Source organism: Euleptes europaea, chromosome 2, assembly GCF_029931775.1.
Source record: "Euleptes europaea isolate rEulEur1 chromosome 2, rEulEur1.hap1, whole genome shotgun sequence".
In the NCBI taxonomy this organism is placed as follows: Eukaryota; Metazoa; Chordata; class Lepidosauria; order Squamata; family Sphaerodactylidae; genus Euleptes; species Euleptes europaea.
Genome location: NC_079313.1, coordinates 8,754,331 through 8,771,581, shown reverse-complemented (window position 1 = coordinate 8,771,581; position 17,251 = coordinate 8,754,331). Strand labels below are relative to the sequence as shown.

The 17,251-nt window shown below is 47.5% G+C and overlaps 1 protein-coding gene across 1 annotated transcript; it reads left to right on the top strand.

Moving 5' to 3' along the window:
* The first annotated feature begins 424 nt into the window (after positions 1-424).
* Positions 425-15,933, top strand: HMG20B (high mobility group 20B). Its single transcript, XM_056867718.1, has 8 exons — positions 425-462; positions 4,398-4,503; positions 6,313-6,516; positions 9,129-9,249; positions 9,889-9,935; positions 11,573-11,651; positions 13,415-13,630; positions 15,797-15,933. Exons 1-8 carry the CDS (start codon positions 425-427, stop codon positions 15,931-15,933), a joined length of 948 nt encoding a protein of 315 aa, XP_056723696.1.
* The last annotated feature ends 1,318 nt before the right edge of the window (positions 15,934-17,251 follow it).

Genomic DNA, 17,251 nt, shown 5'->3' with positions numbered 1-17,251 from the left:
GGCCTCTTGGAAGAGTTGCTGGGACCAGAAGTCTGGGGAACGTGGACTTGTAGGGTTGGATCCGTTCATGGCGGGGCTTTCCTCACGCCCAAGGAGCTTTCTGTGGAAGTGAGAATCCGTTTGAAGCCTATTCTGCCACGGCATTGCTTCTTGAGTCACAGAAAACAGCCACGGCCAGTGGAATGGATCTGTGGCATCCGGCCCAGAGCTTTCCTGCGTGACGTGGTTACTTATTCTGATGGCGTTCTCTGGCATGAGAAGCATTTGGAAAGAAAAGAGAGGCTTCCCGTTGTGCGGGAATCTGCCCCAGTCTTTCCCCATGTCTTTCCTGGGGCTGGTAAGGTGCGTAATAATGCAGAGCTGTCTTTTTCCAGGTTCCCCAGCGGGATTGGCTGTGAACGGCTCTCGATGCGAAGAACCAGCGATGTCCCACGGAGCCAAACAGCAATCTGCTGCCCTCCTGTAAGCCTCAGAACACCTTTTTCCTCTGTCAGACACAAGGATGTAAGAATAGTTGAATAGTTCAGCTTTGCATCGTTTGTAGAAAGACAGGAGAGCGGGAGCTTAATTTAAAAAATAGTTTAATCCTTTTTAAACTAACAGACGAACATAACATAACAACATATAAATACGCACAATTATCATCACATTTTAGTTTACATGGAGCTTAATTATTATTTTAAAACATTACATCTTACATCAACCAGTGTGGTGTAGCTGTTAAGAGCAGTGGTTTGGGGCAGTGGACTCTAATCTGGAGAACCGGGTTTGATTCCCCACTCCTCCACATAAGCGGCGGATTCTAATCTGGGGGACCGGGTTGGTTTCCCCACTCCTCCACCCGAAGCCTGCTGGGTGACCTTGGGCTAGTCACAGCTCTCTTAGAGCTCTCTTAGAGCTCTCTCGGCCCCACCTACCTCACAGGGTGTCTGTTGTGGGGAGGTCTGATACTTCCTTAAGTGGTAGAGAAAGTCAGCATATAAAAACCAATTCTTCTTTAAATTTCAATGCTCTGTATCATCATAAGTCCTATCTAGTATATTTTTTATTGTAAATCCATTCAGATCCTTAGTCGTTTTTGAAAGTTTAATTGTATTCTTAATTGTTAGCTGTATAATTTAAAAAGATATTAAATTGTTCTTGAAATTCTGAGATTGAGACGCGTGCTTTCTCTGTTGCGGCTCCCGCTTTGTGGGATGGCCCGCCTGAGGAGATCAGGAACGCCCCAACTTTCCTGACTTTGTACAAACGATGCAAAACTGAATTATTCAAGTGGGCTTCTCGGCACAAGTAATAGCATTGCACTGCACAAAATAGTTCTGCAAATTTGCTTGGATAAATGATATGGGACTGTGGTCTATACTCTTGTGTTTAGCTTATTTTAAGTAGGATCATAAAGTTGGAAGGGGCACAATGGTCATCTAGTCCAACCCCCTGCTCAATGCAGGAAACTCCAAACTACTCCCCCACCCCACCCCAGTGACCCATACTCCATGCGCAGAAGATGGCCAAGGTGCCCTCCCTCTCATGATCTGCCCAAAGTCATAGAATCAGCATTACATCAGCATTGACCTTAGAATCAGCATTACATCTGGGGCATTGCTGATGTAATTTTCCGTTTATATAGCCCTGTTCCCCATGGAAATGCTTTGGGGCGGAACAGAACCAATGGGTTGAAATTAAATCAAAAGAGTTTCCATCTAGACATTAGAAAGGATTTTCTAACGGTTAGAGCGGTTCCTTGGTGGACAGGCTTCCTCGGGAGGTGGTAAGCTCTCCTTCCCTGGAGGTTTTTAAGAAGAGGCTAGATGGCCATCTGTCAGCATTGCTGATTCTATGACCTTAGGCATATCATGAGAGGGAGGGCATCTTGGCCGTTTTCTGGGCATGGAGTAGGGGTCCCTGGCGTGTGTGGGGGAGAGGTAGTTTGGAATTTCCTGCATTGTGCAGGGGGTTGGACTAGATGACCCTGGTGGTCCCTTCCAACTCTGTAATTCTAGATAGCAGGTTTCCTTGTATTTTCCCTCCCCTAGTACCTGCACGGGCCGTTTCCCTTCTCACACCACTGGGTGGCTTTTTTAAGCCTCTCGTTTACCAGTAATTGACATTATGCTATACCATCGCATCATTTCCAGGTTTAAAATGACCCCCCAATCCCTGCCAGTGGCATGGGGAATGGCTACCGTCTGGACTAAGGAAGGGAAAATTTCTGCCACATGGACAGGTCTGGGAAACTCCAGATTTCCCTGCCCACGGGGCAGTTCTGGGCTTTGCCATGAATTTCATAGCAAAGGAGGTTTGGGAAAGTTCAGAGAACTGCCAGGGAAACCCCAGGAGGTGCACAAACATGCTGCGATGCTGGGGAGAAGCGGGCCCACGCCCCCCGCTTCCTGACCCCAGCCCTCCGGGACAAATAACCCCAATCTCACGAGTCATGAAAAAAAAAACGGCTTTCTTTAGGGAATGTCCAAAATAGCCAACCAAGTTTGCCGTCCTCCCCCAGAGATCCAGTCATCCCCCAGAGATCCAGCCTCCCCCCCAAGTGGGAACCCAAGATGGGCTTACGGCTGTCTCCTCCGTTTTATCCTCACGTAGTTAGGTTAGGCTGAGAGTGTGTGAATGGGCCCAGGTCACCCAGCGAGTTTCCATAGCACAAGTGAGGATTCAAAGAGATGGTTTCAGTTAGAGTGTGTCTAATCCACTGGTTCCCAAAGTGGGCGGTACCACCCCCCAGGGGGTGGTGGGATTACCTAGGGGGCACTAAGAGGCAAGAGGGCAGCAGGGGGGCGCTAGAGGTGGGCCCCTTCAACTGTGTTGTTCACTAATTTACAATAGATCAAGCTATGGCACCATGCTGGCAAATTTGGTGGAAACTATCTGAATTTCCCCCCAGACTTTGAAGAGCTGGTACCACTGGATCAAGTTCATCAGTTTTGTTGAATGAATTTCAACCAAAAAGTATTAATTTGATTTTGAATAGATGTGCAATTAATTGTTACTGTTTTGAAATTGTAATGTTATTATCTTCTTCAGTGTGTCATGCAAACCCCAATTTGAATAATGCTTTTGATAGAGTAGTGGGGTGCTGGGGTTGAGTTTGTAGAACCAAGGGGGCAGTGGCCTAAAAGGTTTGGGAACCACTGGTCTAATCTCTTCTTGTGTTAGTGGAGGTGTTGGGGAGGTGGACTTTATTCCTTTATTCTGTACTTTACGCTTGCAGACCAACAGGTCACGAGCAAAACAAATTCAAGAATGCAAAAATAGCCAAACATACAGAAATACAATATCTGAGCAGTTAAAAGGAAGTATCATTAAAAACCATAAATAAAAACTTTGCCACAGCGAGGGTTACATTTGGATCAGTATCCGCCAATAGAATAGAATCATAGAATCATAGAGTTGGAAGGAACCACCAGGGTCATCAAGTCCAACCCCCTACACAATGCAGGAAATTCACAACTACCTCCCCCCCACACCTAGTGACCAGAAGATGGCCAAGATGCCCTCCCTCTCATCATCTGCCTAAGGTCACAGAATCAGCATTGCTGACAGATGGCCATCTAACCTCTTCTTAAAAACCTCCAGGGAAGGAGAGCTTACCATCTCCTGAGGAAGCCTGTTCCACTGAGGAACCGCTCTAACTGTTAGAAAGTTCTTCCTAATGTCTAGACAGAAACTCTTTTGATTTAATTTCAACCCGTTGGTTCTGGTCTGACCTTGGGCAACAGAAAACAACTCGGCACCATCCTCAATATGACAGCCCCTCAAGTACTTGAACATGGTCATCATATCCTCTCTGTCTTCTCCTCTTCAGGCTAAACATACCCACCTCCTTCAACCTTTCCTCATAGGACTTGGTCTCCAGACTCCTCACCATCTTTGTTGCCCTCCTCTGGACACGTTCCAGCTTGTCTACATCTTTTTTAAATTGTGGTGCTCAAAACTGAACACAGTACTCTAGTTGAGGTCTAACCAGAGTGGAGTAAAGCGATACCATCACTTCGTGTGATCTGGACACTATACTTCTGTTGATGCTTTGCAACTATCTCTCGCTTTAGGGCAAGTCCCCACCTCTGAATGTATACTGTGATCCGTTTGTCTCTGGCGAGATCATGCTTTTTACAATGAACAAAAAAATGCCAAACAGTGTCCAGACTGCCTGATCCACAATCACAGAATCGCTCAGAAAAGGGGACCCCTGAAAACCTGCCTGCTAACTCCTGCATTTAATCTAGCCTTGGAGAAAAGCACTCTGTATTTGGGAACAGTTAAAAATTTACGATAAGTAGGGAGAGTCTTTGGAACGGGGAGGCCCAGCGCTCTGGGGAGGTGGGCTGGTGTTGTTGTTATTTACACTGCGGAAATCTATGCTATAATCTGGTGTGCTTGGGTTGCAGAAACACCTCCGGGAAGACCCAGCATGGAAGCTTCCTGGTGGCTGTTAAACAAGAGAAAGGGGAGGCCCCGCGACCTGTTGGCGAGAAGCCCCATGGTGAAGAAGAGGTGAGGCCGCTGGTGCGTTCACTTGGCCGAGCTGCGTCCTTCCCCCCTCCCAGCTGGGAATGCTGGAGTTTGTTCTCCCTCCCAATATTTTTATTTTCTAACCATTAAAACACAAACGCACATACAGTACACAACAACAAAACAACAACAGCGCAATGCAAACATAAAAACTAATGCTAATTTCTTCACGCCTGCTACCCCTCTGCAATCTATCCTAATCCAATCAGGCCTGCTAATGTCATTTGCTTGCTTTTTACATTGCCATTGCGGGTCTAATTCACTCCTGCAAGCTTGGTCTAGTGGTTAAGAGCGGTGGTTTGGAGTGGTGGACTCTCATCTGAAGGATCGGGTTTGATTCCCCACTCCTCCACATGAGCAGTGGTCTCCACATCTGGTGAACCGGGTTGGCTTCCCCGCTCCTACACACGAAGCCAGCTGGGTGACCTTGGGCTAGTCACAGCTCTCTTAGAGCTCTCTTGTGGGGAACGGAAGGTGATTGTAAGCTGGTTTGATTCTTCGTTAAGTGGTAGAGAAAGTCGGCATATAAAAACCAACTCTCCTCCTCATCTTAAGGATGGATGGGATCACATTCTAGCTGTATCTGAAGAAGTGAGCTCTAGTTCTCAAAAGCTCATACCCCTGCCAGAAATTTTGTTCGCCTTTAAGGTGCTACTGGACTCTTGCCTTTTCTACTGCTACCGACAGACTAACACAGCTACATAATAAAACTAGCCTATATTAAATCATATTAACTTATTCATGATTGCTTACAAACTTATTTATAATCAGTAAGAGCCTAAATGCCCTGACCTGGATGGCCCAGGCTAGCCTGATCTCGTCAGATCTCAGAAGCTAAGCAGGGTCAGCCCTGGTTAGTATTTGGATGGGAGACCACCAAGGAATACCAGGGTTGCTGTGCAGAGGAAGGCACTGGCAAACCACCTCTGTTAGTCTCTTGCCATGAAAACCCCAAAAGGGGTCGCCATAAGTCGGCTGCAACTTGAAGGCACTTTACACACACACACACACACACACACACACACACACACACAAGATCCTTAATAAACTTTTCCAGTATAACCTGGGAATTGAGTGATTTCATGGGAATGCTGGCGCTTTGAAGGTTTGGATGTGTCCTTAATGGTTCCTGACTGGCTCATCATTCTTCTCGCTGGTTTCCATGGGAAGATTTTGATCAGCCCTGGTGGGTGGCCTCATGAGAAGGGAACAGGGAGACTGATGGGAATTTGGGGGCCCAAAATTAAGATGCCTCACTTGGTATAATCAGAATGGTAAAAAAAAAAATTCCTGTGAACTACAAACAGAATTTGATGTCGAGGCGATCCCAATTCTGCATTGAGAAATTGTTCTGCAATGTGCATCAATTATGCAAAACATTCATTTGATTTTGCATTTTTTGCTGGCCAGCTGCTGAGAGCTCAGCTTGCTTCTGGCCGATAACGATGGTTGCTCAGGTTAAAAAGACGATCAAGTTTCTAGCCCTCATGGTTCTGAGGATATGCTTGGTAAGTGGTGAGTAGGACCAGTTTGAGCTCTGGGGTCATCCACAAGAGCAGTACAACTGTTGCGTCTTCCCAGGAGCTGAAACTGGTCCTGCTCCACAAATTACTAAGCATATCTTCAGAACCATGAGGGCTAGAAACTTGATCGTCTTTTTAACCTGAGCAACCATTCTCAGGAAGGTAGGTTCTCTGCCCAGTACCCTTGTGCCCCTGAAGAACTGCAGGATGTATTAGACACGCAATAGTTCTAGTCCAGAACGTAGAAACCTCTTGTTTTCATCCCCAGCCAGTGAAGAAGCGGGGCTGGCCGAAGGGCAAGAAGAGGAAGAAGATTCTCCCCAACGGGCCCAAGGCCCCAGTGACGGGCTATGTCCGCTTCCTAAATGAACGTCGGGAGCAAATCCGCATGCAGCACCCGGATTTGCCCTTTCCAGAGATCACAAAGATGCTTGGGGCTGAGTGGAGCAAACTGCAACCCACGGAGAAGCAGGTGAAGCAGGTTTCTAGTTTGGAATTGCTGTGCAAATTTGTATTATTATTAATACTAGTGGTACTAGAATCATAGAGTTGGAAGGGGCCATTCAGGTCATCTAGTCTTACTCTCTGCTCAATACTACTCAATATTAGAGCGGCGGGCTCTAATCTGGAGAACCAGGTTTGATACCCCACTCGTACTCATGAGTGGTGGATTATAATCTGGAGAGCCAGGTTCGATTCCCCATTCCTCCACATGAGCGGCGGACTCTAATCTGGGGAACCGGGTTGGTTTCCCCACTCCTCCACATGAAGCAAGCTGGGTGACCTTGGGCTAGTCACAGTTCTCTCTGAACTCTCTCAGCCTCACCCACCTCACAAGGTCTCTCTCTGTTGTGGGGAGAGGAAGGGAAGGAGATTGTAAACCGGTTTGATTCTCCTTAAAAGGTAGAGAAAATAGGCATATACAAACCAACTCCTCCTCCTCCTCTTCCTTCTTCTTGTATTATTACTACTACCAATAGTATTAGTAGTAATAGTAGTAGTAGTAATTATTATTATTAAGTAGTAATAGTAGTAGTAATTAGTAGTAATAATAGTAGTGATAGTAAATAAACTAGGTGACGGCAGCTTAATCTGGGGGAAAGGATTTATCCAAATTTGGCCATATCAGTACAGATAGAATATAATATGAAGGAAATCTGGCCTTTATAAAATGCAAGTTCAGTGGTATTTAATAGCATGGTAGCTTAGCTGTAGATATAGTCCAGAGGTACTGGTGTTGCCAGAACCCAAATGTAAACATTTCCCTTATATTTTGGGAAGGTCCGGTGGTTAGAAAATTGTGGCACATGATACTGGCATTTGTTAAAGATACAATCTAACCTTGAGTCCTTGTTGTATTGCATGAATATGTTAAGTGGGGGACATGCGGGTGGAGCGTACAAGAGCTGTGTGGAGTGGCTGCAGTTCTGCAGAAACCCCAAGGCCCTCTGTGCGTGCACGTGGGAGCTTGCATTTTTTTTTAGCAAGCTAGAAAATGTCATGGAAGAGTTGTCCTTTTGTTGGTTGTTAGCTGCGATAGCTAAATCAAACCTTCATTTTGATTGATGAGCCCCAGTTGGTTATGATCAATTTAATGCATAGTTAAATTGTGGAACTCCCTGCCCCAGGATGTGGTGATGTCTGTCAACTTGGAAGGCTTTAAGAGGGGAGTGGATATGTTCTTTGGATGATAGGGCTATCCATGGCTACTAGTCCAAATGGATGCTAGTCATGATACATGCCTGTTCTATCCAGGATCAGAGGAGCAGGCCTATTATATTAGGTGCTGTGGAACACAGGCAGGATGCTGCTGCTGCAGTCGTCTTTTGTGGGCTTCCTAGAGGCACCTGGTTGGCCACTGAGTGAACAGACTGCTGGACTTGATGGGCCTCGGTCTGATCCAGCAGGGCTTTTCTCCCTGCCCCAGGATGTGGTGATGTCTGCCAACGTGGCAGGCTTAAGAGTGGAGTGGACATGTTCATAGAGGAGAGGGCTATTCATGGCTACTAGTCAAAATGGCTACTAGTCATGATGCATACCTACTCTCTCTAGGACCAGAGGGTCGGGAGAATTTTCCTTACCCTCCCCCTTTCTCTCGGTCCCTCGTGATTAGCTATCTCTCTGCCTGCTACTTACCAGGAGCAGAGTTCAGAGAATTTAACCTTGCACACAAGCCACTCTTAAACAGCACACACCAAACGTATAAAGTAAATCATGCAGCTTTATTATACTTACAAGGAAATATAAAGCAAAGAGAGAAAGCAATACTTAACTGAATATATATATGACAGCACACACAGTGACAGACAGACAAACAGTCAGAGATCTCTGAGGTCGTTCCAAGGAAGAGACAGAAATGGGTCTCTCTCTTAGAAGGATGAGGGACTGGGCAACTGGACTAGCCTTTTATAGGTTAAACCATGAGAAAGGGTCTCAAATGGCCCCCTCCTGCCAAATTCTTCAGGATATGAGTTTTCACAAATCATGACTATAAGTTGTTTGGAAGACCTCTTGTTCCATAATAATTCTTTCAGTGTCCAGGTCTGATAACTGATTGTTTTTGGTACATTGGCTGAGGGACAGAACAATCTCCCCCTACGTGAGCAGACAATTTGTTGCCTGCTTAAATGGCCTTGCTATCACAAACATAATTTTGGGGCATCCGATGTGTTGCGGGTGATTAACTCTAAGTAATGCAATTTCCTATGACCTTTTAGGGTCAAGATCCTAATTGGAGCTGAGGTCATCTAAAAGTCAGGTCTTCATATGGCTTCTAAGTTATAGATTAATAAGCTACAGATTAATCAAATTGGTTTTTCTTAACCCAAACTAATATTTAATACAAACTAATGTTCAATAAAAAAAATTCTCACCACACAGAGAAGCATACCTAATATATTGGGTGCTGTGGACCAGAGGCATGCTGCTGCTGCTACTGCAGCCGTCTTGTTTGGGGGCTTCCTGGAGGCACCTGGTTGGCCAGTGTGTGAACAGACTACTGGGCTTGATGGGCCTTGGTCTGATCCAGCAGGGCTTTTCTTATGTTCTTATGATGCCTGAATGTTTCCGTGGTCCTCCTTCCAGAGATACCTGGATGAGGCAGAGCGGGAGAAGCAGCAGTACATAAAAGAGCTGAGGGAATACCAGCAGTCCGAGGCTTACAAGATGTGTGCAGAGAAGATGCAGGAGAAGAAGATCAAGAAAGGTGCGTATGCGCGCCCCTTCCGAGTCCGTTCTGCTTGGCGTGAGGCTAGACAGATTGGAGACCCAGTGTAGTTTCAGGCATGGAGAGTTCATTCCCAAACTGCGTATACTACAATATGTGACAGAGTTAAATAGAGGCTCCCAGGAGCCCTGTTTGTGGGGGAGGCTGCCCCTTGTTTCTCTGCTATGCTCCTCCTTGGGTGGCAGGTGATTCAGCTCTATGTCTGCATGGGGAAGAGGGGTAGGGTCATTCAGTCGCTTCTGAGGCCATTGTCCTCAAAACAATGCTCTGTCTCGAAAGAGGCTGTCTGTCATGTCTCAGCATGAGTTGCTGCACTGGGGCTAGCCTTTTTCCTGGGAACAGATAACCCCAGTTTAGTGACCCTGTAGGATCATGGTGTGTATTTATGCCCACTCCTCTGAAGTTAGATAATTCTGACTCTTCCACCTTCTAAAAGTACACTTCTTTTTCAAACATGAGTATGAAGCATATTTCTGATTTTTTTAAGGCATGGTTTGGCTCTCTGGATATGAATGGGATGGAGGATTAGGCTGAGATTTGGGGCCTGGGGCCTGTTTGGGTGCCTCTAAGCAACATTGTCTTCTTCCCTTGGCTGACTTTTTCCATTAATTCTTCCAGAGGATGCAGGACCAGGAGCTGTCAATACCCTGCTGAATGGGTACAAGGTAAGCGCCTAGGCAGGAGTTTGGGAAAGACCGGAAGTCTTGTATTAAGAGCATCAAACCTCCCTCATGTGACAAGGGGGAAATGGGCACGGGGCCGCGGCTCAGTGCCAGATCATCTGCTTGGCATGTAGAAGGTCCCAGGATCTATTCCCAGCATCTCCAGTTAAAGACCTTGACCTGAAACCCATACGAACATAAGAAGGGCCATGCTGGATCGGACCAAGGCCCATCAAGTCCAGCAGTCTGTTCACACAGCGGCCAACCAGGTGCCTCCAGGAAGCCCACAAACAAGACGACAGCAACAGCATTATCCTGCCTGTGTTCCAAAGCACCTAATATAATAGGAATACTCCTCTGAGACTGTAGAGAATAGGTATGCATCATGACTAGTATCCATTTTTACTAGTAGCCATGAATAGCCCTCTCCTCCATGAAGCCTTCCAAGTTTTTTTATGTTCTTATGAGCATGCCTATGTTGTGAGGACTGGTAGGGGAAGGGAAACCCACCTATGCTGCCATGAGCTGTGGAGGGACGGTGTGATAAAAATGCAATAGATATAACAAATGTACAATGCCATAAGATGACGAAAAATAATAGTACACCCAAGTGCCAACCTTTAAATATATGTTGTACAAAAATATATGTTTGGAGGGGGAGATGCTCCAGATGTCCCTGGTGCAAATTAGGTAAAAAAGGCTTTTCTATTACTCAGAAGAGAAATTCCCTACGCGTTTCGCCCAAGGGGCTTCTTCAGGGGGATCTGTAGTTATTTTAGTTGTCCTTCAAGTTAGCATCAATTTTGGCTACAGAATATTTTTTGCACCACTGGCCTTGGCCTTATTTTTCTCTCCTGTTACTGGTGCAGCCCTTTTATTTCAGAGTACAAATCAAATGTACTAATACGGTCAACTGACCAATCGCATGTCAACACATCAAAATTTCCAGACTCAACAGTTTTGCACCGCAGAATCACAGACTCCCCATACAAGTAAAGGTGTAAGATCAATAAAAACAATCCCCGATAAAATGATCACCTTAAAATTGATAAAATTGTAAAATATTTTAACGATCATTCTCTAATAAATTTCTGTGTATTTTAATAGCAACAGCTCAGAACTTGGCAGTTTGGAGCATAAGCTGAGGGTCTTCTCCTCATAGGAGCTTCTTTGCCAAAAGCTCAACTGACTCTTCAGGGAATTTATTTTTTAGGGGTACAGAAATAGAAAAGGAAGGGGGAAAGCATAGGAGATAAAACACGCTGACAGCTCTCAAGCCCACCACATTCATCGTGACCCCTGATTACGGTACTTGAAATAGTCAATTTAACTTCACCACCCTCAGTAACAATTGAGTATAGATTTTGATATAAAAATTATGAATTTACCAAGCAGGGGGGAAATAAACGTTGATCTAACTTAGTGGTAGAATCGGCAACATATCAGTACATGTTTGGCCCTTTTATTTCTTTTTGCTTAGGATGCCCCAACAAAACGATTTCCTCAGTTTTCTCCCGCCCCAGCCACACATTTTGGCCTTCAAATCTTCCTTTTTCCCCTGCTGGACCTTAAGGTTACAACATGGCTCTCTTGTGTCTTCCCTGACCATCGCCGCCTTCTCTCTTTTCCTCCTCTGCCAGGTTGGAGAGTGTGGCAGCGACGGCTTCTCGACGTTTGACACCCCCATATTCACAGAGGAATTCCTGGACCAGAATAAAGGTACCAGCCATCTTGTGAAAGTTAGGGCGGCCCCGTGTCCCAGGGAGCAGGGGGTGACCCCCACTGGTGGTTAATTTTGACCAGCCAAACGAAAAAGAACAATATTAAAGTTTTCCTCTAGACTCTGACACCAAAACTTGGGCATGCAGAGTTGAGTTGTAGCTCTGAGGTGGCGGGAGAGCTGCGCTCTGTGCGTGTTTAAAGGTACTTTTCTTTGTCTGTTTACTTCATGTGCCCTGGGGAGGAGACCGTACTATTGCGAGCAGGTTGAGTGGACTAGAAAGCCAGCGTGGTGTAGTGGTTAAGAGCGGTGGTTTGGAGGGGTGGACTCTGATCTGGAGAACCGGGTTTGATTCCCCACTCCTCCACGTGAGCGGCGTAGGCTAATTTGGTGAACCCGGTTGGTTTCCCCACTCCTACACATGAAGCCAGCTGGGTGACCTTGGGCTAGTCACAGCTCTCATAGAGTTCTTTCAGCCCCACCTACCTCACAGGGTGTCTGTTGTGGAGAGGGGAAGGGAAGGGTGATTGTAAGCCGGTTTGATTCTTCCTTAAGTGGTAGAAAAAGTCGGCATATAAAAACCAACTCTTCTTCTTCTAGAAAGGCGTCCTTCCAACTGGAAAATCCCAACCTTGGAAGGACATTGTGATGAAGGGACTGGGAAGCCGATAGATTTGTTGGAGGGAGGGGTCTAGGATGACTGGAGTGAGAAGGGCCCACGGATCTGGCCTTTCTACTGCTCTGGGCACTAGGGAAGGGCCGTGGCTAAGTGGTAAAGATAAAGGTCCCCTGTGCAAGCACCGGGTCATTCCTGACCCATGGGGTGACGTTACATCCCAACGTTTTCTAGGCAGACTTTGTTTACCGGGTGGTTTGACAGTGCCTTCCCCAGTTGTCTTTCCTTTACCCCCAGCAAGCTGGGAGCTCACTTTACCAACCTCAGAAGGATGGAAAGCTGAGTCAACCTTGAGCCGGCTACCTGAAACCGACTCCCGTCGGGATTGAACTCAGGTCGTGAGCAGAGCTTGGACTGCAGTACTGCAGCTTACCGCTCTGCGCCACGGGGCTCCTCTGGCTAAGTGGTACATCACCTCTTTTGCCTGCAGAAGGTCCCAGGCTCAATCCTTGAATCTTCAGAGAAATGGTCTCAAGTATTAGGTGCTAGGAAAGACCTTTCTTCCCCAATCAGGCTAGGCAGTACTGAGCTATATGGACCCAACTGTTATATGGTAATAATAATTAAGGGCGATCAAGTCGCCGTCAACTTATGGCAGCTGTAGGGTTTTCAAGGCAAGAGTTGTTCAGAGGTGGTTTTGCCACTGCCTGCCTCTGCGTGGCGGCCCTGGACTTCCTGGGGGGGGGGGGGTCTCCCTTCCAAGTACTAAGAACATAAGAAAGGCCCTGCTGTATCAGACCAAGGCCCATCAAGTCCAGCAGTCCGTTCACACAGCGGCCAACCAGGTGCCTCTAGGAAGCCACAAACAAGACGACTGCAGCAGCATTGTCCTGCCTGTGTTCCACAGCACCTAATATTATAGGCATGCTCCTCTGATACTAGAGAGAATAGGTCAGAATCTGATAAGCTGAGGCTAGTTTTGGCTATTCAACTTGTTATAAGGCAGCTTGAGGTATTAATCCAAATCTACAGCTGTATTCTTGGGCTTTTAGGTAGAGCAGGGGTCCCCAATGCGGTGCCCATTGGTGCCATCAAAATTCATCCGTGCTTTTTGTTTCTCCCCCCCCCCCCACGCCCTTGGACTAGCTCGGGAAGCGGAGCTGCGGCGCCTGCGGAAGATGAACACCGAGTTCGAGGAGCAGAACGCCATTTTGCAGAAGCACACCGAGAGCATGTGCTGCGCCAAGGAGCGGCTGGAGCAAGAGCTGGCCACGGAGGAGAGGCAGACGATGGCCCTGCAGCAGCAGCTCCAGGCCGTGCGTCAGGCTCTGACGGCCAGCTTTGCCAGCCTGCCCGTCCCAGGTAAGCGGGGCAGGCCACGAGACCAGAGCGTTGTGGAGGCCAAACCCTCTTCAGCGTGGTGAAGAAGAAGAGTTGGTTTTTCTATGCCGACTTTCTCTGCCACTTAAGGGAGAATCAAACCGGCTTACGGTCACCTTCCCTTTCCCTCCCCACAACAGACACCCTGTGAGGTAAGTGGGGCTGAGAGAGTGTGACTAGCCCAAGGTCACCCAGTTGGCTTTGTGTGTAGGAGCGGGGGAAACAAATCCAGTTCACCACATTAGCCTCTGCCGCTCATGTGGAGGAGCGGGGAATCGAACCTGGTTCTCCAGATCAGAGTTCACCGCTCCAAACCACCGTTCTTAACCACTACACCACGCTGGCTCTCTGAAGTGGTTAAGAGCAGTGGTGTGGTGGTTTGGAGCTGTGAACTCTGATCTGGAAAACTGGGTTTGATTCCTCACTCTTCCATATGAGCAGCGGACACTAATCTGGAGAACCGGGTTCGATTCCCCACTCCTACCCATGAAGCCAGCTGGATGACCTTGAGCTAGTAACAGCTCTCTCAGCCCCACCTACCTCACAGGGTGTTGTGGGGAGGGGAAGTTGATTTTTAAACCGGTTTGATACTTCCTTAAGTGGTAGAGAAAGTTGGCATATAAATATCAACTCCTCTTCTTCTTCAACCTACGTTAACAGAATACTGTGCTTTTCAAGATGAACACATTTGTTGTAGCAGATGGTTTTGTGAGCCAGAGCGCCCACTTCGTTAGATGCATGCAATGCCCACATTCAGTTGGCAGGTATATACATGCAAGGCAACAAACAGCAAAAGGTGTGTGTGGGATATTGCAAAGAGAGAGTAAATGGTCCCGTTTCCCGGTGTTTAGGTGTGTTGCTAGGAGGGAAGAAGAAGAGGAGTTGGTTTTATACCTCGCTTTTCTCTACCTTTAAGGAATCTCAAAGCAGCTTACACTTGCCTTCCCTTCCTCTCTCCACAACAGACACCTTGTGAGGTAGGTGGGGCTGAGGGAGTTCGGAGAGAACCGTGACTGGCCTAAGGTCACCCAGCAGGCTTCATGTGGAGGAGTGGGGAATCGAACATAGTTCTCCTCATTAGAGTTCGCTGCTCTTAACCACTTCGCCACGCTGGCTCTCATGATACAGCCTGATCTTGTCAGATCTCAGAAGCGAAGCAGGGTCAGTACTTGGACAGGAAACCACCAAGGACTACTCTGCAGAGAAAGGCAATGACAAACCCCCTCTGCTTCTCGCTTGCCTTGAAAGCCCCTTGCTGAGGTTGCCATAAGTCAGCTGTGACTTGACGGTCCTTTACACACAGGTGTGTTGCTGAGTGCCTATAAAAATACAATCGAGTCAAAAGGATTACCTACTGAGAACGGCTGGTTTGTTTTTTGGGTTGTCTGCGGTATCCATAACACTCTCTTCCAACACCGCATTTCAAAGAGATGAACCTCCTTCCTGCTTCTGTTCTCTTCAATCTACTTCTACTTACAATCTGCTTCTGCTTTCTTCGGTGCTTCATGCAGAGGCACAAAGCTTAGGCAGAAGCGAGGACAACTTGTGGGGGGGTTCTAGGGGCTGCTAGTTCTTCTCTGTTCCCTGGGGCTGATAGAATCAATTATGCAAAATGAATAAATTATGCAAAATAAGTGGTGGACTCTAATCTGGAGAACTGGGTTTGATTCCCCACTTCTCCACATGAGCAGCAGACTCTAATCTGGAGGACTGGATTTCTTTCCCCACTCCTCCACATGAAGCCTGCTGGGTGACCTTGGACTAGTTACAGTTCTCTTAGAGCTCTCTTAGCCCCACCTACCTCACAGGGTGTCTGTTGTGGGGAGGGGAAGGGAAGGAGATTGTAAGTCGGTTTGATTCTCCCTTAAGCAGTAGAGGAAGTTGGCATATAAAAAAAAAAACTCTTCGTCGTCTTCTTGTCTCTTCAATCTACTTCTACTTACAATCTGCTTCTACTTTCTTCGGTGCTTCATGCAGAGACTCACAGCTTAGGCAGAAGTGAGGAGGACAATTTTTTGGGGGGGGCGTTTCCAGGGGTTCGTAGTTCTCCGCTCTTTCCCCAGGGCTGATTGACTCATTCAATATTAATTTGCATATCGTACTGGCTTTGGGTTCCGTTCACAGTCACAGGATTCTGCCCCCCAACAGGCACAGGAGAGACCCCCACACTGGGCACTCTGGATTTCTACATGGCTAAGCTGCACAGTGCCATCGAGAGCAACCCAGTCCAACACGAGAGGCTGGTGGTCCGAGTGAAAGAGATCCTGTCCCATATTGCCAGGTGAGCCGAGGGACTTATCCCCGAACGGGGAGATGGGCTTTTGCAAGATAGGCCTCGTGCTGAGTGGGTGGGTTGACATTTGCAGCATTTCTTGCAAGGGACGCTAAAGGAGAAAAAGATTCCCCCTGAAGAAGCTTACGCAAAACACGTTGGGGCTACAGAACTTATTAAAATATTATTTCCCTTGCACCAATTGTTTCTTCACTTTTGTTTGTTTTGGTGCGGCCCCCTCTTTTTCTTCCTTTTGCAAGATAGGCCTCGTACTAGGTGGGCTAGTTGTCCCCATTGTGGGGGGGACGACACACGGTTATGGCTTCGGTGAGGTTATATGATGCACCCCAGTCTCTGGAAGTCCAGCAACATCTTCTGCCCCGGTGGTTCCACCTGGGGATGATAGCAGTTTAACAAAGCTGCTGGGTTGTTGAACTCTGTGGTCACCATGGGGCCGGATTAGGCCAGGGAGTGCTCTTGCACGCATGTGGAGCTCCTTAGGAGGAAGAGAGCCAGTGTGGCCTAGTGGTTAAGAGCGGTGGTTTGGAGCGGTGGGCTCTTGATCTAGAAACTGGGTTGGATTCCCCACTCCTCCACATGAGCGGCGGAGGCTAATCTGGTGAACTGGATTTTTTCCCCCACTCCTACACATGAAGCCACCTGGGTGACCTTGGGCAAGTCACAGCTCGCTCAGCCCCACCTACCTCACAGGGTTTCTGTTGTGGGGAGGGGAAGGGAAGGTGATTGTAAGCCGGTTTGATTCTTCCTTAAGCGGTACAGAAAGTCGGCATATAGAAACCAACTCTTCTTCTTCTGATAACGGAACTGTGGGATGAAAATTAATTTCCTCCAGCCCACCCAAAACCACACCGAAATCACCTTCAGATCTACGAGCAACCCTGCCCTGAGAACTGGTTCTTCAAGGGGAGCGACTCCCTGACCAGAATGGGCTGGATCCCTGATCTGGTAAAAAAATTGACCAGCAGTCTTGTTTGGAACCTCTGGGCACCTCCTCTGGAACATCCCGCGCCTTGCCTGGTGTTGATGAAAGAGAGAACTTGATAGGCTGATGCATCTTGAGCCTGGGGCGTTAGCAGTCCTAGCATGCGAACAAGCAAATGGTTGCGAAAGGGTTTAACTTCTATGTAGTGGTTAAGAGCGATGGTTTGGAGTGGTGGACTCTGATCTGGAGAAGCGGATTCGATTCCCCACTCCTTCTCAACGTGAGCGGTGGAGGCTAATCTGGTGAACTGGGTTGGTTTCCCCACTCCTACACACCAAGCCAGCTGGGTGACCTTGGGCTAGTCACAGCTCTCTCAGCCCCACCTACC